The following is a 22158-nucleotide window of genomic DNA, read 5'->3' as shown; positions in this document are numbered from 1 at the left end:
GACGTGACCCAGGGCCTCCGTCCCCGCTGGGCGGGAGGCGCCAGGAGCCCTGGCCGGGCGGGCGAGGAGCATACTTTACATTTCGATATTCCTCCAGGGTGATGCGGCCGTCGCTGTCCGAGTCATACATGTGGAACAGAACTGGGGCGGCAGTGGGGAGGCTCGGTCAGGGAGGCGGAGGGAGCCCGGGGCCCTGCCCCCTAATCTTCCCAGCTCCTAACCTACCTCACACTGAGCAAAAGACCCCCACAGTGAAACCTAAGTGCCAAAGCCATAGGGGTCAAGGGCAAAGGCCAGGGGGCAGACTGGCCACTTCCTAGTGGGTGATCTTGGGCAGGTGACCCAACTTCTCTGAGCCTCAGTTTCCCCATCTATGACATGGGAATAGCAAATGTCTCCCTCATGGTGCTGCCAGGGCTCAATGAGCGACAGCGGGCGGGTTAGGGCCCAGGACTGCCTGGCACACTGAGTGTGGATGATGTGACAGCATCGTTGGCATGGAGACAAAGCAGTGTTAGTTCATGGTTTTGTCCCAGGCAGGTCCCAGGCTGGGGCCCTGGCTGATGGGAGCTTCCCACTGTGGGCATGAGGGGTGTTAGCGCCTCCTCCTGGTGACATCCACTCGTTCCTTTGCTGCCACCACTGGTGCCCACAGCCACAGAGGCAGCGGCTGAGAGAGGCACTTCCTGCCCTTGGGGCTCGGCCCCAGGGAGCCCCAAGCTCAGGAGTCCTTTGCTGGCATCTGTCCAGCACTGGCCAGGGGCCCCGGTCAAACACCCTCTCCCCTAGTCCTCACGCTCCCCACGAGGCTCAGATGGGCTGTTGAAGCTCATGGAAGTTAAGGTGCTTGCCCTCGGCCACCCTGTCAGGGACGGGGAACCAGGGGTTTGGACCCAGTTCATCGAGTCCACGGCCGTGTCATCCCATCAGCCTCTGAGCCAGCCTGGGCGCACAGATCCCCACATGCAGGCCCAGGTCCCACGGCCGCCCAGTGGAAGGGCCTGAGGAAGCCAGGTCTTCCTGAACCCAGGGCCTTGCTTTTGCATCACCGACAACCCCTTCTATTCCCGGGATCGCCCGCAGCTGAGGGTGCTCACGGGGCGGCCGCCACGGGGCCATTTCGGAGGCGGGAGAACCACTCTTTGTGGTGGGGTCACCTCCCCCGTGCTCGTCACCCCCCACCCCGCCCACGCAGAACGGGGAGGGTGCGCACATCGCAGCTTCTCTTTCCGGCACAGCTGCACCTGCTCCTCGTCCATGGTGACGTCGATGGGCTGGAAGTAGGCCATGATGGTGAGGAAGTCTTCAAAGCTGATCTCGTCGGCCAGGCCGCTGGGCCCCTTGCGCAGGTTCCTGCGGGAGTGGCAAGGCATGTTGGAAATGAACTGAGAACTCCCCACAGCGCAGAGAACTCGGCCCTTTGGGACCCATACTTTGCCCTCTGTGGCCGTCCGAGCTTGGGTTCTGTTTCCCAACAACCTGCTCGGGGGCCCAGGGCCTGGGAGGCTCAGCACAGCCCCATGAGGTCCTCGGAGACCTGGCGCCTGGGCCTGGGCCTGGGACGCAGGCTGCCTGGCTGTGCTGCGGGCACACAGGTGGGACTCGCACTGGGGAAACCGAGGCTCTGAGCAGTGCAGCAGCTCACCGGGTCCACCTGACACTTTGCTTGGCATCAGGGGCGGCACGGCAGCCCAGGGCCGCCGTGTTTGCGCAGCTCAGGGACCCAGGAGGGTCTTCATGTTTCAAATGGTGGAAAGAATGTTTGGGGGGGGGACCCAAAAGGATGGCATTTCATCACAAGCGAAAATTACATGAAATTCAAATTTCAGTGTCCGCAAATACAGTGTTACTGGCTCACAGCTACACCCATTCCTTCACGGTCACTGTGGCTGCATTCAGGCTACCGGGGCTGGGGAGCAGCTGGGACAGAGACCCGGGCGGGCCGCCGGGCCTGAAGCGTCTGTTCTCTGGCAGCGTCCCAGCAGCCCAGGCAGCGCTAGGAGCCTGTCACTACCAGGGCAGGTCACGTGGCTCCAGGTGCTTTAGTGAATCAGGGCAGTTTGCCGTCCCTGTCCGTGTGTGCCCTCCTGAGGGGCAAGAAAGGGCACTGCCCGGGCGGGGCTCAGGGAGCGCACAGCAGGCGTGGTCACGGCCACCAGGCGGGTCCCGGTGACAACAGCTCTGGAGAGGCCTCCGCCACGGCCAGCCCCGACACGGAGCCCAGCGGCCACAGTCCGGCGGCCCCGGAGGGAGGTGCCATCAGAATGGCAGGCGGGGGCCCCGCCCTTACTGTGCGTCCCAGCAAAGAGCCACTTTCCAGCTGGCCTGGGACAACCAGCCGTCGAGGGCCGTGCTTCGAATTCACTGGGCCTTTGCACGAGCAGTTATCCTGCAGCGTCTTCTCTCCCGCGTGGCCTGGTGAACTCCTGGTCGCTCTCTCCTCAGGTCTTGCCCCATGAGCCCTGGAGGGAGGACTCCCCACTCCCCCGCTGTGAGCAGGCGAGGCTCCGAGGGGCTCAGCATCTTGCTCGGGCCTCGCAGCCCCCGTCCAACCAGAGCTGAGCCGTTCAGGCGCACACTACTTAGAACGGGTCAGGGAAGTCCTGATGGCCCGATCCCTTCCTTCCTCTTTCTGCTGGTTCTTCCTGTGTCAGCGATCTCTGCGGACAGAGGGGTCAGGCCTGGAGCTCACACCCCAGGAGCCTCCATCCAGGCATGTGAGTGGAGGAGCTCTGGCCAGAGCCTCAGCTCTGGGACTCAGGCAGCCAAGTGCACCATCTCCCTGAACCTCAGTTTTGCCATCTGCAGTCCAGGGCAACAAGCAGGATAGCCCTTCGCGCTTTAGCGCATCATCTCTGACCCTCTCAGCGACCCTGCAAGGCAGAGGCTGTGATTACTTCCATTTAATAGATGAGAAAACTGAGGCAGCCTCCTGGGTGGCCCCCAAGGATCCCACGCCCCTGTTCAGTCCCTTTTCCAAGTGTGCGGTGACCTGTGCCTTGAGAGGTTGGGTTACCAAAACTGGTGGCTTCTATCGGGGGTGCCCAGTCAGTCCCCCTCCTTGTCATGGGGACATCTCAGCTGGGGGAGCCAGCAGCTGCCACGTGCGAGTAGCCCTGTGGAGAGGTCCTGAGAGGCTGCCTGCCAACAGGGAGCTCGGGAACACAGCCTCCCCAGTCGAGCCTTCAGATGACTGTAGCCCCAGCGGACCGTGAGCTCAAGGACTCAGCTTGTTTGCACCCAGATGCCTGATCCACACAAACGGTGAGAGCATAAATATTCATTGTTTTAAATTGCTAAGTGTTGGGGTAATTTGTTACGCAGCCAAAGCTGACTCATACAGAGGCCTAGAGGGACTGCATGAGCCACCCAAGTTACCCAGCTACGACCCCAGAACAGTGTGACCCAAACCTGTGCTCACAGCTCCTACCCAAAACAGCTCCCTCCTCTTCCCTGCGCCAGCTCCAGGGCTGTCCTGAGCACACGAGGGCTGTGAGACATTAGTCACAAGGGAAAACTGCTTCCCCGAGAACACAGTCCCCCTACGCGGAGCAAGGCCCACCGGTTATCGAAGAAGGCACGGACGATTTTGGATCGGATCGGGTTGAGCTCCAGGTCAGGGACGTTGTTGAAGTGCTCCTTGCTGGTTCCGGAAGGACGAGCACCAGGAAGGAGAGAGAAAAGAAAACAGACGTCATATGACACTTCACCATGTACCAGGCTGTATTTTTTTAAATCCTCTATTGATTCGAGAGAGAGAGGAAGAGAAACAAAACATCGATGTGAGAGAGAAACATCAACTGGCTGCTTCCCTCATGTGCCCGAACGGGGGATCGAACCCGAAGTGCGTTTGATGTACAGGACGAGGCTCCAACCGACGGAGCCACTGGGCCGGGGCCAGGCTGTCCCTTTCATCCTGAGGGGGGCCCACGAGAGCAGGTCAGAGCAGGACAGCGTGCGGCACTGACCCAACCCTGGACTGGCAGGAATGGGGTCTGGAGGCTCAGGGAGGCTTTGGGGAATCCACTAAGTGTGCTGGACGTTCCCCTCCAGAAAGTTAAAGGGAGACAGGAATGGCGCCCATTCGGGGCGGTCAGAGACCACTTAGCCTGTCGCATCCCCGGGTGGGGAACCCGCTCCGGCCACTGTGGCGTCGCACAGCGGGAAGCTGGCCTGGAGACGTGGAGAACAGTCTGGCCGGTCCGCAAGGCGTCAGCTGTAAAGCTACCGCCTGGCCCAGCGATTCCACTCGTAGGCGTGTACCCAGGAGAAATGAAACATGCTGACGTGAAAATGTGCATGAATGCTCGCAGCAGCATGATTCATCATCGCTGTGGAGCGGAAACACCCTACATGTCCATCAAGTGATACCTGGATAAACAAAATGGGGTCTCCCCACAGTGGAATATTATTCAGCCACAAAAAATTAATGAACTCTGGATGCATCCTGCAGCACAGATGAACCTTGAACACATGATGCTAAAGAAATCAGACCTAAAAGCCAAGTAGGGTCTGATTTCATTTATGTGAAATGTCCAGCGTAGTCAAACCCACAGACACGGGAAGGAGAGGCGTGGCTTCAGGCTGGGGGTGGAGCGAGGGGTGTGATGGCTGAGGATACGGGTTTCCTCGGGGGGACAGAATGCCTAAAACATGACTGGTGCTTGCTGTGCAACAACTCTGGGGACAGGCTAAAGCCAGCGACTTGTACGTTTTACTATGTGAGCGGAAGGGTATGTGGATGGTATTTCAGAAAAGCGTTAAAAAAAAAAAGATGCTGACTTAGGACAGAGGGTGACCATCAAACGCAGCGGCCCCGTCGCTGGGCCCAGGCCCACTGGGTCCTCGAGGCTGTGGACTTGCTGGCACCGCGGTGAGGCTGTGGGAAGGTCCTCACCTCCCTGACCTTCCCACACAGCCCGGCCTTTGTTCTCGGAATCTGCTTCCTGCTCACCTTTCTCCCTGCTCAGCGACTGCAATGGGCAGTGGCGCTGGAAGAGACCCAGGGCACAGGCGGGAATCCGGGGAACAGGGAGGCACGCCCGGCAGGAGGAAACCACCTCTTCAAACAAGAAAGGCCAGGGAGCCACAGGCATCCCACCCAGGACTGGGACTGGAGGTCCGTGCTGGGAGGAGGAAGTGCCACGGATGCGGAGACCTAACGCGGTTTCAGCTGAAAGTTTCCCTAAACACACACTGGCCCTCTGTGCAGAGAGAACTGGCCCCAGACCTGGACAGCCTCTGCTCGCTGCCCCTGTGCCCGTTCCTGTGCCCGCCTGGTGCTCCCAGCTTGGCCCAAAGAGCCAAAGCCCAGACCCCAGGGCAGAGCTTAGCCCCTAAGAGCCCAGCCCAGACCCTAAGGCTGTAGCCAGTCCCGGAGGGCGGAGCCTAGTCCAAAAGGGAGGGGCCTACCCCGGGAGCCCAGCCTCTCCCCTAAGCAATCCCCCCTCTCCCACAGGCCCTGGGGAGCCAGCCTCAGGGTGTCCCCGTGATTTCCACAGGCACCTCCCCCTGGAACTCGGGCTCCCAGGCCAAGTGTGCTCACTGAAGGGTCCTTTCCTCTAGAGCAGTGGTTCTCAACCTTCCTAATGCCGCGAACCTTTAATACAGCCCCTCATGTTGTGGTGACCCCCAACCATAAAATTATTTTCGTTGCTACTTCATAACTGTAATTTTGCTACTGTTATGAATCATAATATAAATATCTGATATGCAGGATGTATTTAGGAGACCCCTGTGAAAGGGTCATTCGACCCCCAAAGGGGTCGAGACCACAGGTTGAGAACCACTACTCTAAGGCAATTGTATGGAGACCCGGGCTTCCCCAGGACCCAGGCCAATTGGATTGTAATGGACTGAGCCCGGGATGGCCCAGCCAAGGCCTCAGAGCCCATCTAGTCCCAAAGGGCTGACACTAGTTATGAAGACCCGAGCCGAGCCCCTGAGACCCCAACCCAGTCCCTCACAGCCCAAGCGAGTTCACATGGAGGAGCCTTGCCCCAAAGAGCCGGGCCTGGACTCCAACAGCTGGAGCCAGTCCCCGAGGGCGGAGCCCGGCCCTGAAGAGCCGAAATGTGCAAGCTGCAGGCTCTACGGGGCTGGGAGAAAGCCAGTGCCCACGCTGTGCACGCGGCCAGAGGGACCACCAGCAGCCCTGGTCACTGTGAGATCCCATAAAGGGTCGTGGGTCCCAGGGACTGACCTGAGAGGGAGGACAGGCAGCAGCGTCCTGGGAGGGAAGTGAGGAGAAAGAGGAGGGAGGGAGGAGCAAACCCGCGGGGCCAGGCATCCCCCAGAGCCAAACTACATAGAAAAGAAAGTCACACAAGAGGCCTGCTCTCCCGACAGCAGAGGTGAGGCGGAGCCGGGATCAGCAGGGGCATGACATGTCTTGGAAGCCCAGCTGCCTTCGCTCCCTTCTCAGGTCGCTGCTAGGCCCACAGGCTGCAGCACCTCCTCCTCCCCACAGGCACCTTTGACTCTGGAGCCTCCATTTCCTCATCTGTGAATTGGGTGCAAAACTCGCACCTCCCATATCCACGGGGGATGTGAAGTCAAGCTCCGCGGGGGGCGGTCCAGGCTCCCGCTGACCAGTCGCCTGGTCTGGGGTGAGCCCCAGCCACGTGTCCGAGCCCCGGATTTCTCATCTGAGAAATGGGATCGTGGGAATAACCAGGTAATATCATGGGGCCAACGAGACGACGAAACAAGATAAAGGCACGTCAGGCGCAGAGCCCGCTGCCTGGCACTCGGTGAACTCTTAACTTGAAACGATGACGACGACAGCAGCTAACCTCCTGTGTCCTCCCTAAGCGCCGTCACTATCCTACAAGGCAGGAACTCCTCTCGGTCTTAACGGCGGGGAAACCGAGGCAGAGAGGTGAAGAGACTTCCTACCAGGGCTACGGATGGCACCGCGGACGTGGGCCGCACAGCCCCGGCCGGAGCGGCCCTCTGAGAGCCAGCGGGGCTGTCTGGCTCTCGGGGACACTCCCAATTATTTGCCAACCTCTCTTTTCAACAAGTTGGACACAGGCCTGTGCCCAGAACCTGGGAAAGGCTAACCACAGCTCCACGCCCCATAAATGCTGGTTTCGGTCTTATTTCCCTTCCTCCCCACTGGCCCCCAGGTGCCCATGGGCTGGTTGGACCGGCTGGGCTGATGGTATCTGAGCCGTGGGAACAGGCCCTGCCTCACCTGGGACAGGGCACTGCTCTGGGGCCAGAGCGTGACCAGTGGGGGGGAAGGGGGGGAAGGGGTGGCCCACGAGGCCTGCAGGGCACGCGGCCTCCCACCCCTCCAGGAGGGCTCCCTCGGTGTCCGGCTGTGCTAAGTGCCACCCCATTTCACAGGCAAGGAAAGGAGGCCCAGGCAGGGCAGGGACTAAGCCACGGCCACACAGCGGCGGAAAGGCTGCGATGGGCTCTGACCGGCCGTGCACTTCCCCACTCACTACCTCCTCCCCCCTGAGTGTTTTTACTTCCAAGAGAAAGAAGAGCAGAGACCTTTATGGGGCCCCTGCTCCCACCAGCCCGAGAGCCGCGACCAGGACCCAGGAAGAGGGCAAGTGTCTGGCCCACGGGGAAGGACAAGATGAAACAAACCACGAGGACAGGCCGGGACCTTCCTTCCGCAGCCCGTGGTGTGGGCTGGTTTCCGGTGGCTTTGAGGCTCGGCTCAGCTCAGCTCAGAGGCCAAGTTCTCTGCAGCTTTGGGTCTGGCTGTCCCCAGCCACCCCAGACTTCCCGAGCCCCAGCTGAGGGTGCAGGAGGCCCAGATCCTCAGCCCGGACCCCCAGCCCCCCCATCAGATCCCCGTGCCCAGGGCACCCAGCACTTTCCTCCTCCTGCCTCCCCTGACAGCCTCTGCCGTGCCCACACTGGGCTACCAGATACTGGCCCCCCCCCCGGCCCCCCGCCCCCCAGCCGTGGAGGAGGGACCGCATCTCGTTAGCAAGTGTCTCCCCCCGCCCCCCTCGCAGTGACCAGCTCCTCTGAGCGCAGCCCAACCAGCAGCACCTTCCGGGCCCTAGAGCAGGCAGAGCCCCCACCAGCCCAGACCCCTGCCTCATCCGCCTGTTAGCCCATCCTGGGGCGGGGGAGGGGGCAGCTTCTGCTTGAGGCGCCGCGTGCCTGCACACAGACTCGTTGGCAGGGAAAGGCCACGCTCTTTCCACGCTTCCTCCTCTCCCGCCACTGCTGCGCCTGCACCGCTGTCCCCCCAGCGCCGGCAGAGTCTGACCGGCAGAGTCTGACCGTGGGAGTGACACCTGCTCCGGCGTGGGCTTCCCAGGGATGGACGGACGGACGGACGCAGACAGAAAGCTGTGTCTCTGCAGCGCCGGTTCGGCCGGGACAGAGCCACAGGGAGCTGGTGGCAAGGGTGTTACCGGAGCAGAGACCCGGAGAAGGCGCGTCCTCCGCCCCGGCCGCTGGCCCTGTCGCGGGCCTTCCTCACTGTCCTGGGAGGGGCGTGCTGTGGGCGTCGGGGGGTGGCGGCCAGGGGCGCTGCTCAGCACCCTACAATGTGCATGGCACCCCCCCCCCCAAGGTTGCCCAGCCCCAAGTGCTCGGGGAGGGCACTCCAGAAGGGGGAGGAGGAGGCGGAGGGGTGGGCCCATGGCACAGGGGCCTGGGACAGGCAGCGGCCTCGGGGTTTGCACTTCATTTTTCTGGGAGGATGGACCGATTGGGGCAGAGAAGCGCCATTTTCATAGGATCCCGCTCATTCCTGCGTGTCTGTGGGCGGGACTGTCGGACAGAGCAGGGGGTCCAGGGAGGAGGCCGCTGCTACCCCGGGAGGGCGGTGCAGGCAGCCTGATGGGGCCTCGGGGAAGAGGGCGGCTGGCGGGGCAGGTACGTGTGAGATGTGGACGGGTGGACGGGCCGCTGTGGTGTCAGGGGTCCCGCGCAGGGGCAGGCGTGGGCGTCACCCTCACTCCCAGTCCTTGCCCTGCCCTCCCGGCCCTGCCTCTCCGCCCACAGCCCCCTCCTCCATGGGGCTCCTCCCCAAGCTGCTCCCAGCTCCCCCCCCCCCCCCCCCAACACACACAGGCTGCTGTTTCCAGGGCAGCTTTACAAATGACTGCGGGGTTTTCTCTTTAAATAAATGTGCATCGTCCTAGCACATCGACCTAGCGGCGGCTTTAACGGGAAGGCTCGTTAACTCCTGGGATGGATCAGATCCTGACAGTGAAACAGCCCGGCGACCCAGGCCCGGCCTCACCCGGGCGCATGGTGAGACTTCTAAGAACCTGGTAAATGTCTAGCTACCTGACAGGTGAAAGCAGTGGCTCGGTTAACGAGTGACTCATGGCAGATGGAGCTCCTCACAGCCCGCTCTGCTGGGAGACCCAACCTCGGGGCCTCCGTTTCTTAATCTGCAAAACGGGGTGATGGTGTGGACTTCCGCGGGCTCCGGTGCCCGGCACAGTCACACTCCGCTGACGGCGCCGGGCTCCCACGGATGGGGTTCGCCCTGCGGGAACCTCTGACTCAGTACAGCGGGCGGGGAACGGCCACCAGGCGGGAGGGTGCCACGGGCCGGGCCGGGCCGGGCGTGAGCCTGCACAGTGCACACCACCCCCTGCCCCGGGCGCCGGGGCCTTTGTCCCAGGAGCCACCCCCTTCGGTGGCCTCATGAACCTAAAAGTATGCCTGTAACTCGCTCTATCTAATCGGCCTCCGGCCGCTCCGCCTGAGTGCAGTACCCACTGCGGCTATTTGTGGATGTTGGGGAGCCTGCCAGGGCGCTACCAGGAAGTGAAAAGTCGCTGTTGAAGGCAGTCGCCGGTTAAAGGGCCCAAGGAAAGAGAAAAGTGCAAGAGGCCATGAAAGACTGTTCTCTTCGGGCCTGCGGTTACATCTTGCGGAGGGTCACTGTGGAGGGTCCTCCCAGGAGCGAAGGCGGCACAGCGGGTCTCCATAAACGTCAGAGGACCCTTACTCCTCGCATCCACCAGGAGGCTCAGCACTCAGCCTTCCGCATTTAGATCTGGGGGTCCTGACTATCATTTGGGGGCCCTCTTAAGAAAAAGAATGCAACACGATGAACTTTTTAAAAATGAGGTGCTGGCTGTGTAAGGAACCCAGAGGGGGCCCTGACATCCCAGCTTTAAAGGCCTCGGGGTAACCCCTGCCCCCCATGTCCTTCCATGACGCCTAGAGACTTTTCCCACCAAACATGGGTAGGACACAGTGGGTTAAAGTTAAAACCAATTTTGGCAGTTTTACCTTGTATGTTTTTTTTAAAGCTCTATTCAATTTATTAAAGTCACAAATTGCAAAGCCCGATTCTTCGCTAAACTTTTAAAAATGCAGCTTGCAAATCTTACCTGTCTGTGCACAAAGCCTGCAGGTTTGAACGGTCACCTTTAAGAGACCTTCTGCACTCGAGGTGTTCGGATATCCCCTGTGGGAGGGCACAGGGCACTGCTCCCCACACCCTCACAGATGGGGTGCTGGGGGCCACGCTCGGGGATCCCCAGCCAACGCCTTTCTCAGGATCTGGAATGTCCCCACAACCTGGCCAGCTTCCACCCACAGTTTTCCAAACACTGACGAGACGAATCCTCGCCCTGCCCTCACCCCGGCACAACCCGGGCCCCCTGACAGCCCGTGGGTGTCCCGGGGACCAGAGAGGGTGAAGGCCTGGCCTGAGGCCACGCAGGAGACCTTGGCAGCGTCGGAACAGCGCCGGAGACCAGACCGCAGCCCGCAGCTCGCGACTCGTTCCTTCTGCCCTGGGCAGACAGACGGGAAAGCCCAGGGAACCGAAAAGCTGCCCCGGCTCCCCTCTCCGGACCCTGGAGGGGGCCGATCAGGAACAGGCAAAGCAGTTCTGAGAGCCTGAGAGCCGGGGAGGAGGCCTTCCTGCCGGCCGTTTGCACAAGACACTGTGGTTAGCCCGCCTCCTTCCTGCAGAAGTGCAACCGACTCACCTCCCAGCACAGACGTGAGACACGGCGCAGGGGCTGCGTGAGCTGCAGGTCATTGAGGGCTGGTGGTCCCAGAGGGCAGAGCAGGGAGGCCACTTCCTTACGCAAGATCTCAGCACTGGGTTCCAATCCCCGCTCCTCCACCTGAGGGCTGCATGACCCAGGCCAGAGCACGGCCTCCTCAGCCGTCTGTGAAGTGGGGGAGTCTTCCCACCACGACTTCATGTGTGTGTGTTGGGGGGGGGGTGGGCACAGGACTGGCACAGGCTCCAGCTGGGCAGCACATGGACACGCTCACGTAACATCTGTGAGCAGTTCCCATGTCAGGGCCCCGGTACGTCCGTTAGCTGGGCCCACCCTCTGAGGGAAACACCATCAGCCTGCTGCCTAGGCCCCTCACGGACCTCGTCCCAGGGACTCAACCACCACCCAAGACTGAACGCACTCGCCCAGGGGCACACCGTGCAAAGCATGTGTCCATAAAAACGTAACCTGCCAGCTTCTGGAAGGGGAACTGGCTGCCACCTGCCATCTTTTTATTTTTAAAAAATGTGTTTAATGATTCAGAGAGAGGAAAAGAGAAGAGAGAGAGACAGAAACATCAATGATGTGAGAGAATCCTCCATCGGAATCCAACCGAGACCTCCTGGGTCGTAGGTTGATGCTCAACCACTGAGCACACTGGCCGGGCCGTCACCGGCATCTTAACCAAACTCAGCACTAACCCCCAGAGGGAGGGAGTCAGAGATGGGCCTCTGACATCTGAGCCGTCCTGGCTGCACCCCGCAGCGGGCAGGACCCGGCATTCACACATTTCACACGGCCTCCACGTGTGCTGGCGCCGGAGCCCGGGAGCTCGGTCCACCTGAGGAAGTCGGGTGAGGTGGGCGGCTGGCTAGCTCTGCACCCTGCGCCCCCCCCCCGCCCTTATCTTCACTCCAGTTAGACGTTTCTCATCCGAAAGAAGCAGGATGGCTCCTCCTCCCCTCAGGGAGAGCATCCTGTCCTGCAGGCGCCTGGAGAGTGGAAACAGCTGCCGCAGACGGGCACCCCAGGGGCACGGAGAGAAAGTCCCTAGCTGCCCAGACCTGCCAGCGCCCCCACCCCCGCCCCCAGCTGCCCGTCTCACCGAATGGTGGGCTGGTCTCCGCTCAGCTGCTTAAACCTCCGGCGGAGCTGCTCGATCTGGTCCGATGAGACTGCGAAGTAAGAGAAGGAAAGAAAATGAGACAGAAAGACACGGGGCTGCTGACCTCGGAGCCACCAGAGGGGAGGCTGGGGCCACTGCCCTCTCCTCCTCCCCCCTCCTGGTCCATTCATTCTCAGGCCACTTCCCCCCCTGCAAGCAGGCCAGGCAGCCCGGACAGGGCTTCCCACTCTTCCTGGTAACGCAGCTCAGGGTCCTTCGCTCTGACCCCACAGCAATAATACAGCTGTTACTGCAGCTGCTGGGACAGGGGCCCAAGCTCTCCCTCCCTCTCCAGGCCTCTGAGGTCAGACCTCCGGCCGCTCCTGAAGACGGCTCTTTCCCAGCTGAGAAAAGGGCTCAGTGTGGTCACATATGAAGAGAAATACATCAGACAAAGACAACTACCATGGATTTCACTTAGATGTGGAGTCTACAAAACAAAACACACAAACAAAACAGAAACAGACTCACAGAGAACAGACTGAGGGTTGCCAGACAGGAGGGGAGCTGGGGGGATTCAATATAAATTTCCAGGTATAAAGACAGCCACGGGGAGGTGAGTACAGCACACGGAATATAGGCAATAATATTGTAATAACTATGTATGGCGGGGGTCCTCAAACTTTTTAAACGAGGCCAGTTCACTGTCCCTCAGACCGTTGGAGGGCCGGACTATAGTTTAAAAAAAAAAAAACTATGAACAAATTCCTATGCACACTGCACATATCTTATTTTGAAGTAAAAAAACAAAACGGGAACAAATACAATATTTGTATATGCATGTGGCCCACGGGCCGTAGTTTGAGGACCCCTGCTGTATGGTGTCAGACTTATCAAAGTGATCACTTTCTAAGTTATATTAATGTCTAACCACTATGCTGTACACCTGAACCTAATATAATATTGAATGTCAACTGGATTAGCTATTTTTTAATCCTTTTTTATGGCCAAGTAGTATTCCGCTGTGTAGATGTACCACAGCTTTTTTATCCACTCATCTACTGATGGGCACTTGGGCTGCTTCCAAATCTTGGCTATTGTGAATACCTCTGCAGTGAACATAAGGGTGCATATATTCTTTCAAATTAGTGTTTTGGTTACTTCAGATAAAATCCCAGAAGTGGAACTGCTGGGTCATAAGGCAGTTCCATCTTTAATTTATTGAGGAAACTCCATGCTGCTTTCCACAGTGGCTGCGCCCGTCTGCACTCCCACCAGCAGTGCACAAGCAGGTTCACTTCTCTCCACATCCTCGCCAGCACTTGTTTGTGGGTTTATTGGTGATAGTCTGACAACTCACCCAAGTTATTGCACATCCTGTTTGTTCGTGTTCACTGCTGTACATTATTCCATGTTTGAAGAGAGGATGCTTTATCTATTCTGCTATTGCTGGGCATTTGGACATTTTCCAGGTTAGGGCTACTCAAATCATACAGCCACAAACATCCTGTGATCTTCTGGTGAATGGAATTATTCATTTCTGTTGGGTACACACCTAGGAGCGGAATTGCTGGCCGATCGAGTATCCAAATGTCCTTGCTAACATACACGTGATATAAACGGCCACATTTACTCCAGAAAGGTGGTCGTTGCCCTCAGTGGTTACCTAACTAACCTTTCCAAGGATCAGTTCCTACGTCTGTAACACGGGGATACAACCCCCTCGTAGGGTGTCCAGAGGAAGAGGCGCTGATGCATGGAGATAGGCACCCAGGACAGAGCAGGCCCTCAGGATCCGCTGACAGTCCTAATGACTATTTTCTAGCAAACAGCAGCTCCTAGGAAGACTTGAGAATGCTGAGCTGTAGATATTATTTTTTAATCCTCACCCGAGAAAAGTATTTTTATTGACTTTTAAAGAGAGAGGAAGGAAGAGGAGGAGAGAGAGAAGCATTGATGTGAGAGAGACATTGATTGGCTGCCTCCCGTACATGCCCCCACTAGGGGTTGAACACGCAACCTATGTATGTGCCCTGACTGGGAATCAAACCCACACCTTTTGGTGCACAGGACGACACTCCAACCAACGGAACCACTCAGCCAGCACGAGCTGAGCCAGGGGCCAACAAAAATGAACAGGAAGTGGGGTTAGATGCCTCTTGAACAAGAGGAGAAAGGTGGTTAAGGGGTGGGGAATGCTGAGCGGACGGTGGTGGGAGAGAGCCCATCTCCATCTCACCACTATTTTGGAAAGTTTTGCGTGTAGTCCCCAGGAACCAGACCTACAGGCTCTGAACACCTGGATATTCTGGTCAAACAGGCAATCTGCATAGCAATTAAGGGCAGGCTTTGGGTTGGGCAGACTTGGAACCAAGTCCCAGCTCCACCACTTACCAATTGTGTAGGTTTTCAAACTATAAGACAGAGGGAAAAGTAGCTTCTCGTTCACAGGGTGGCTCTGAGGACGAAGCAAGAAGGTGCATGTATGTGTTTAATTCTGTGTGTTTCATCACATAAGCACTCACGTGTGGCCAGAACCTTCATAAAGCCTGGAGCCTACAAGGCCGACTTAGCGGTGGATAAACAGGGCCCATCAGCCAAAAATGGTGATTTTAAAAAAGTAAATCTCCTGTACTGAGGTTTTCTAAATTTTAGGTTATTGGGGAAATCGAAATACATTGTCCACAGCAGCAGTTATTAAAATTTTCTTTCATTTTCCTCCCCTTCCCTGGCCCTACCCACCAGATTCCCTGTACATTTCTCACTACAAGTCTCCCAAGGAACTGCCCGCACCAGCCTGAATCACCTTCCCCCTCCCTAATCCTCTCTTAAAATACTAATTGAATTTATTGGGGTGACAGTGGTTAACAAAATTAGACAGGTTTCAGGGGCACAATTCTACAACACACCATCTGTACACGGTACTGTGAGTTGACCACCCCCTGTACCTTCCTCCACGCTGCTGTCTGTGGCCATCACCACACTGCTGTCTGTGTCCATGAGTTTTTTTTTTTTGTTTTTGCTCAATCCATCCATCCCCAGAGCTGTCAGCCTGCTCTCTGTTATGAGCCTGTCACTGTTTTGCTTCTTAGTTCATTTTGTTCATTAGATTCCACATATGAACTGACTGGCTTATTTCATTTAGCATCATGCTCTCCAGGTCATCCATGCTGTCACAAAGGGTAAGATTTCGTTCTTTCAGAGCAGGAATAAACAAAATAGAGTCTTAAAAAAACCCAATACAAAAAAATGAATGAAACCAAGAGCTGGTTCTTTGAAAAGATAAACAAGATTGAGAAACCTTTAACCAAACTCATCAAGAGAAAAAAGAGAGAGGACCCAAACAAAATCAGAAGTGAAAGAGAAATAACAACTGACACCAAAGAAATACAAAAGATTGTAAGAAAATATTACAGACAACGAGATGCTAACAAGTTGGACAACGGGGACGAAATGGGTAAATTCCTAGAAACTCACAGTCTGCCAACACTAGGTCAGGAAGAATCAGAGAATCTGAACAGACAGATTACAACGAGTGAAACTGAAGTAATAATTCAAAAACGCCCAACAAACAAAAGTCCTGGACTGGATGGCTTCACAGGTGGATATTACTAAACATTCAAAGAAGAACTAACACATATTCTCCTCCAACTATTCCAAAAACTTCAAGAGGAGGGAAGGCCCCCAAGCTCATGTTATGAGGCCAGCATTATCCTAATCCCAAAATCAGATAAAGACACTGCAAAGAAAGAAAGTTATAGGCCAATATCCCTGATGAACATAAGCACTAAAATCCTCAACAAATATTAGGATACTAGATTCAGCAATACAATAAAAAGATCATACACCATGATCAAGTAGGATTTATTCCAGGGATGAAAGGGTGGTACAATATCTGCAAATGAATAAACATGATACATCACACAAACAAAATGAAGGATAAAAACCACATGATCATATCAATAGATGCAGATAAAACATTCAACAAAATCTATCACCCATTTATGATAAAAACTCTCAGCAAAGTGGGAATAGAGGGAACATACCTCAAAATAATTAAGGCCACATATGACAAACCCACAGCCAACATCATACTCAATGGGCAAAAACTAAAACCATTTCCCCTAAGAACAGGAACAAGACAGGGATGTCCGCTTTCACCACTCCTGTTCGACATAGTACTAGAAGTCCTAGTCATAGCAATCAGCTAACAAGAAGAAATAAAAGTCATCCAAATTGGAAAGGAAGAAGTAAAACTGTTACAGATGACATGACACTGTATATAGAGAATCCTAAAGATTCCACCAAAAAAACCTATTAGAACTGATACATTAATTCAGTAAAGTAGCAGGACACAAAACAAATATCCAGAAATTAGTTGCATTTTTATATACCAATAATGAACTATCAGAAAAAGAAAGTAAGAAAATAATCTCATTCACAATTGCTTCAAAAAGAATAAAATACCCAGAAATAAGTTTAACCAAAGATATAAAAGATCTGTACTTGGAAAATTAAAAGACACTGAAGAAATAAATTGAAGAAGATACAAGTGGAAGCATATTCCATATTCATGGGTAGGAAGAAGAAAGATCATTAAGATGTCTATACTACCCAAAGCAATCTGTAGATTCAATGCAATTCCTATCAAGATACCAATGACATACTGCACAGAACTAGAACAACTATTCAAAAAATATATATGGAGTGGGGTTAGGGGGACTGGGTGAAAAAGGTGAAGGGATAAAGAAGTACAAATTGGTAGTTACAAAACAGTCACAGGGATGTAAAGTATAGCACAGGGAATACAGTCAATAGCAGTGTAATAGCTATTATGGTGTCAGATGGGTACTAGACTTATGGGGGTCACTTTGTAAATTATATATATACTAGAGGCCTGGTGCACACATTTGTGCACAGGTGGGGTCCCTCTGGGTGGCCTGCAGGGATTGGACTGAAACCCGCAGTCCAACACCGCCTGCAGCTCTTACCTGCTGCTCCTGCTCATCCTGGTCCCACTGTGCCCAATCAATCCTGACTGGGAGAGGTTTGCGCTGCCACAGCAGCGCTTGAAAGCCATGAGCCCTGCATCTGTTGCCTCCCAAGGGGAATGGCCTGCAGGATCAGGCTAAACTGGCTCTCCGACATCCCCCAAGGTGTCCTGGATTGTGAGAGGGCACAGGCCAAGCTGAGGGACCCTACTGGTGCACAATCAGGCTGGGGAGGACTGTGGGAGGGCTCAAGGGCGTGTCCAGCCCATCTCCCTCAGTCCCAATTGGCCGGACCCCAGCAGCAAGCTAACCTACCGGTCAGAGCATCTGTGGCCTGGTGGTCAGTGCATGTCATAGCAAGTGGTTGAGCAGCCTTAGAACATCATTAGCATATTACATTTTGATTGGTTGTTTGGTTGTTCTGCCACTCAGTCTGTTTGCATATTACCCTTTTATTATATAGGATATATATCTAATCACTGTGATGTACATCTGAAACTAACAGAAAACAATATTGACCATCAACTGCAATTGAAAAAATTTTAAAAATCTATTGTATATTTGATATGGAAATGTGTTGCACATATAGTGTCTAAAAACAGCTTGCTACAAAAGCAGCATGTTGGGGAAATATATAAGTATTTATAAATGTACATAAGTATTGAAAGAAATCTAGACTTGTTTCTCCAAAATAATAGCAATTATCTTAATACTGGGATTAAAGACTTTGTTTGTTTTGCTTTAATTCATCTATATTTTCCAAATTTTTTCTTATACACAATGTATATTTATTTGTTATGTAATGAATATTTTAAGCACACAATATGGCCCCATATAGGACAGCCAACAGATCTCAAAAATATTGTTACTGATGAATCATCCACTGGCTACAGACCATGTTCTGGCACACATATTCTTCTTTAACCCTTTCTATGAACCTATGACAGACTGTTCCCATTTTACAGAAGAGCAAACTGAGGCTCAGAGGGGATGGGTAACTTGCTCAAGGTCACTCAACTTGAAAGAGGCAGACCCAGGATTTGGACTCCATTTGTGGTTGTGCTTTATTTTTCTATTTTTTATGACACCCCACACTGCTTCCTTTTGGGTGGTCATATTAGATTCACTGATGAAAGAGTCCCCGGGTGTAACCTGAGAAATTATGATGAGAAATTACAGCAACACATGCTCCTAAACAACCGCTATTAAAGATGAATGATCTTGAACACATCACGCTAAATGAGAGGCCACACACCACAATTCCATTTACATGAAATGTGCAGACAGATGCATAGAGAAGGGAGGGAGACCAGTGGTGGCTGGGGAAGGAGAAGAGGGAGTCACTGCTAATAGTCACCCCGTTTCTTTGGGGGGATGAAAATGTTCTACAATTAGATTGTGGCAATGGGAACACGATACACTTGTGCCCGAGTCACACCCCCCCAGTGTGAAAGGTCTGCTCCTGCCCTGGAGGGTTCCTGGGAAGGAAACTTTCCAGCTTTCCTGCTCCTCGCTCAGCCCTTTCTCCAGGCCCCCATGAGGTCACAGTTGCCATGGGAACGGGTGACAGCGACACTGCTGCTCCGGTGCCTGGCATGCCAACCTCCTTATCTTGGTTTTAGATTTCACCCTGAGGGAAATGCACCCTTCCAGGTGGCTGGGGGGAGTTTAATTGGCCCAATCTTTGATATGGAGGGGTGGGGGGTGACATCACTTTGTATCCAAAGCGTAAACAAAGAGTTATATGCCTGCACCGCCCATCAGGGAGCGACCAGCCACGTGTGGCCACTAAGCCCTTGAAAGGTGGCACGTGCGAACTGAGATGTGCCCCAGTGTCAACTCCACACAGGCTTCCAGACTTGATACAAATGAATGTAAACTGTGTCAATGCTTCTGATATTGATGATACGTGGAAATAATATTTTAGATGGAATGGCTTAAAATACAGGATTCAAACTCATTTCACTTTTTTATGTGGCTCCTAGACAACGTAGGATGGTGGCACCTCGCGCTGTATCTGAGGTGGACAGTGCCGATCTGTGTGCTTCGAACAGAAACTTAACCCCTCGTAACAAGTCCTGAGGACTGAGACAGCGGAACAAAGGAAAACAAGCAAGAGGAACCCTCGCTGTCTATTTAGAACCGTAAAAATAAAGGAACACTGAGCCTCAGGAAACGGGTTAAATAAATCCCGGTGCATCCTGAAGACAGAATACTACATGGTGGGAAAAAAATGTTTAAATATTGTGGGACAGAGAAAATGTCCGTGGTACAGCATCATGTGGAAACTTAACAAACAGGCTACAAGCTCTCACGTATACGAAAGTTCATATTGACATACAAGTTCGTGCTGATTTATAACAAAACAGTAAATTGTTTCCAGATGTGACAATTATAGGACATTTCTCTCCTCACTCCTTGTTTTTATGTATCTGCCCTGTAACTTTCTTACAATTGACAGGGATTGCTTGTGCAATCTTATTTAAATGAAAATTTTTAAACCTTGATGAGTATCACCGGACATAAAATAAGTGTGGATACGGCTGTGTGGACCTGGAACCCACGTACAGTGCTGGTGGGAGATGGCATGGTGCGGCCACTGGGAAACAGTTTGGCGGTTTTTCAATGAACTACACACAGATTTACCATACGATCCAGAAACCCCACTCCTAAGCATACACCCAAGAGAGACAAAACCATACGTCCACACAGAAACCTGAACGAATGTTCACAGCAGCGCTGGTCACAACAGCCAAAGGGTAGAAACAACCCTGATGTCCATGACGGATGCACAAAATGTGGGCTCCCCACACAGTGGAATATTATTTGGCCATGAAACGGAATAAAGCACCGACACATGCTACAACATGGATGAACCTTAAACACGCTGGGCCAAGGGGAAAAGAAGCCAGACACACGAGGCCAGGCAAATCGGCAGATGCAGAAAGTAGACGGTGGTTGCCAGGGGCTGGGGCAGGAGGAGGGCGGAGTGCCTGCTAACAAACACAGAGCTTCTGTCTGGCCCTGGCCTCTCACCTGTAAGGCCGTGGGGGCCAGCTTGCAGTCTTCTATGCTGAGCAAGGGGTCATGGGGGTTGGGCGCAGGGGTTGGGTGGGGGGAGGAGAGTTGCATAGACAGGGAGTCAGAGACCACCCTCAGGGAGGCAGTGGGAGGAGAGTGGGGGCAGAGAGCTGGGCCTGATGTCCTCAGTGGGGTCCAGCCCCTGGAGGAAGAGGAACCTGAGCATCGCCCGCATCCAGGACTGGAGGGGGAGGGGGTTAGGAATGCTCGAGCACTATCCCAGGGCCCAAGTCTGATGTAAGGGTCACAGAAAATGCCCCTTGCTCCTTCCAGAACCCATGTTGGCTCACAGGGATTTGGGGGGCCTGGTGGACCACCCCCCATGGCCCACTGGGTCCACTCACCCTCACCATTCATTAAGAGGCATTTACTGAGGGGGGGGGGGGGACAGAAAATGGCGGCCGAACAGGCAGCAGTGTCGTGCATCTCCTCCTAGGGCCAGGCCAGAAAAGCAACGAAATTGCAGAACATCCACCCTGAATTAAGAAATCAGACACAGCCGAGGAGACAATCTACACTAATAAAAGAGAAACATGGTAATTGGCGTACGACCGCTACCCTTCCCATTGGCTAATCAGCGTATCCTTATGCAAATTAACTGTCAGCCAAGATGGCGGCCGGCAGCCAGGCAGCTGGAAGCGAACATGAGGCTTGCTTGCTGCAGTGAAGGAGGACTCCAACATTCCCCGCCTGACTTGCCGGCCTCTGAGCCGGCAGTTTGAAACTTTGTAACAAAACCCCGGGATCTCAGAGCTGGAGTTATACATTGTTTCGATTATAGAACGCAAACAAACCAGCGGAAGCCTCAAAGCTAGAGCCAGAGTTAAAGCTGGCCCAGAATAAAATAAAAAAAAGAGAAAAAAAAGGAGGGGTTGGGAGCTTCAGTCAACAATTGCCAGCCTGAAAGCAGCCCTCAGCCCCTCACCCAGACTGGCCAGGCACCCCAGTGGGGACCCCCACCCTGAAGGGTGTGTGACCAGCTGCAAACAGCCATCATCCCCTCACCCAGGCTGGCCAGGCACCCCAGTGGGGACCCCCACCCTGATATAGGTCACCCTTCAGGGCAAACCAGCCGGCCCCCAGGCCTCTATCCTATATAGTAAAAGGGTAATATGCCTCCCAGCACCGGGATCAGCAGAGCCTCGAGGCCTCCTGGCACCAGATCAGCGTGACAGGGGGCAACGCCCAAACCCCCTGATCGCCCTGCGGCTCAGTGTGTGACAGGGTGCGGCGTCCCAATCCCCTGATCGGCCCTGCTCTGTGTGTGAAAAGGTAGAGCCATAACCTCCCCATCAGCCCTGCCCTGAGTGTGACAGTGGCAGGGCCCCAACCTCCTGATCAGCCCTGCTCTGTGGGTGATAGAGGGCAGTGCCCCAACCCCCCACCCCCACCCCACGGGCCCTGCTCTGTGTGTGATGGGGTAGAGCCATAACCTCCCCATTGGCCCTGCCCTGAGTGTGACAGTGGTGGCGCCCCAACCCCCTGATAGGCCCTGCTCTGTGTGTGACAGGGGGCGGTGCCCTAATTCCCCTATTGGCCCTACTCTGTGAGTGACAGGGGGGAGCTCCTCAACCCCCTGATTGGCCCTGCTCTGTGAGTGACAGCGGGGAGCTCCCAAACCCCCTGATGGGACCTGCTCTGTGCATGACAGGGGGGAGTTCCCCAACCCCCTGATGGGCCCTGCTCTGTGCATGACAGGGGGCAGCGCCCAACCCCGATTGTCCCTGCTCTGTGAGTGACAGGGGGCAATGCTCCAACCCCCTGATCGACCCTGCTCTGTGTGTGACAGGGGGTGGCGCCGCAACCTCCCCATCAACCCTACCTTGAGTGTGACAGGGGGCAGTGCCCCAACCCCCTGATTGGCCCTGCTCTGTGTGTGACAGGGGGTGGCGCCTCAACCTCTCCATCAACCCTGCCTTGAGTGTGACATGGGGCGGTGCCCCAACCCCCCAAATCGGCCCTACCCTGAGCGTGACTGAGGGTGGCATCGCAACCTCTCGATCCGCCCTGCTCTGTGCAT

At 54.8% G+C, this 22158-nt stretch overlaps 1 protein-coding gene across 2 annotated transcripts in view; it reads right to left on the bottom strand.

Moving 5' to 3' along the window:
- The window catches only part of TESC (tescalcin), a 50075-nt gene that overhangs the window by 6068 nt on the left and 21849 nt on the right, over positions 1 to 22158 (bottom strand). For both annotated transcript variants that reach the window (XM_070399755.1, XM_070399756.1), the window contains exons 2-5: positions 12067 to 12136; positions 3563 to 3643; positions 1214 to 1353; positions 80 to 141 (exon numbers count right to left, since the gene is read on the bottom strand). In XM_070399755.1, the coding sequence (XP_070255856.1) occupies positions 80 to 141; positions 1214 to 1353; positions 3563 to 3643; positions 12067 to 12136 (353 nt within the window). The remainder of the gene's footprint in view (positions 1 to 79; positions 142 to 1213; positions 1354 to 3562; positions 3644 to 12066; positions 12137 to 22158) is intronic.

Source organism: Myotis yumanensis, unplaced genomic scaffold (assembly GCF_028538775.1).
Source record: "Myotis yumanensis isolate MYYU_CA2020_CCGP unplaced genomic scaffold, mMyoYum1.0.hap1 SCAF_19, whole genome shotgun sequence".
NCBI classification, from domain to species: domain Eukaryota; kingdom Metazoa; phylum Chordata; class Mammalia; order Chiroptera; family Vespertilionidae; genus Myotis; species Myotis yumanensis.
This window is presented reverse-complemented; position numbering and strand designations above follow the sequence as displayed.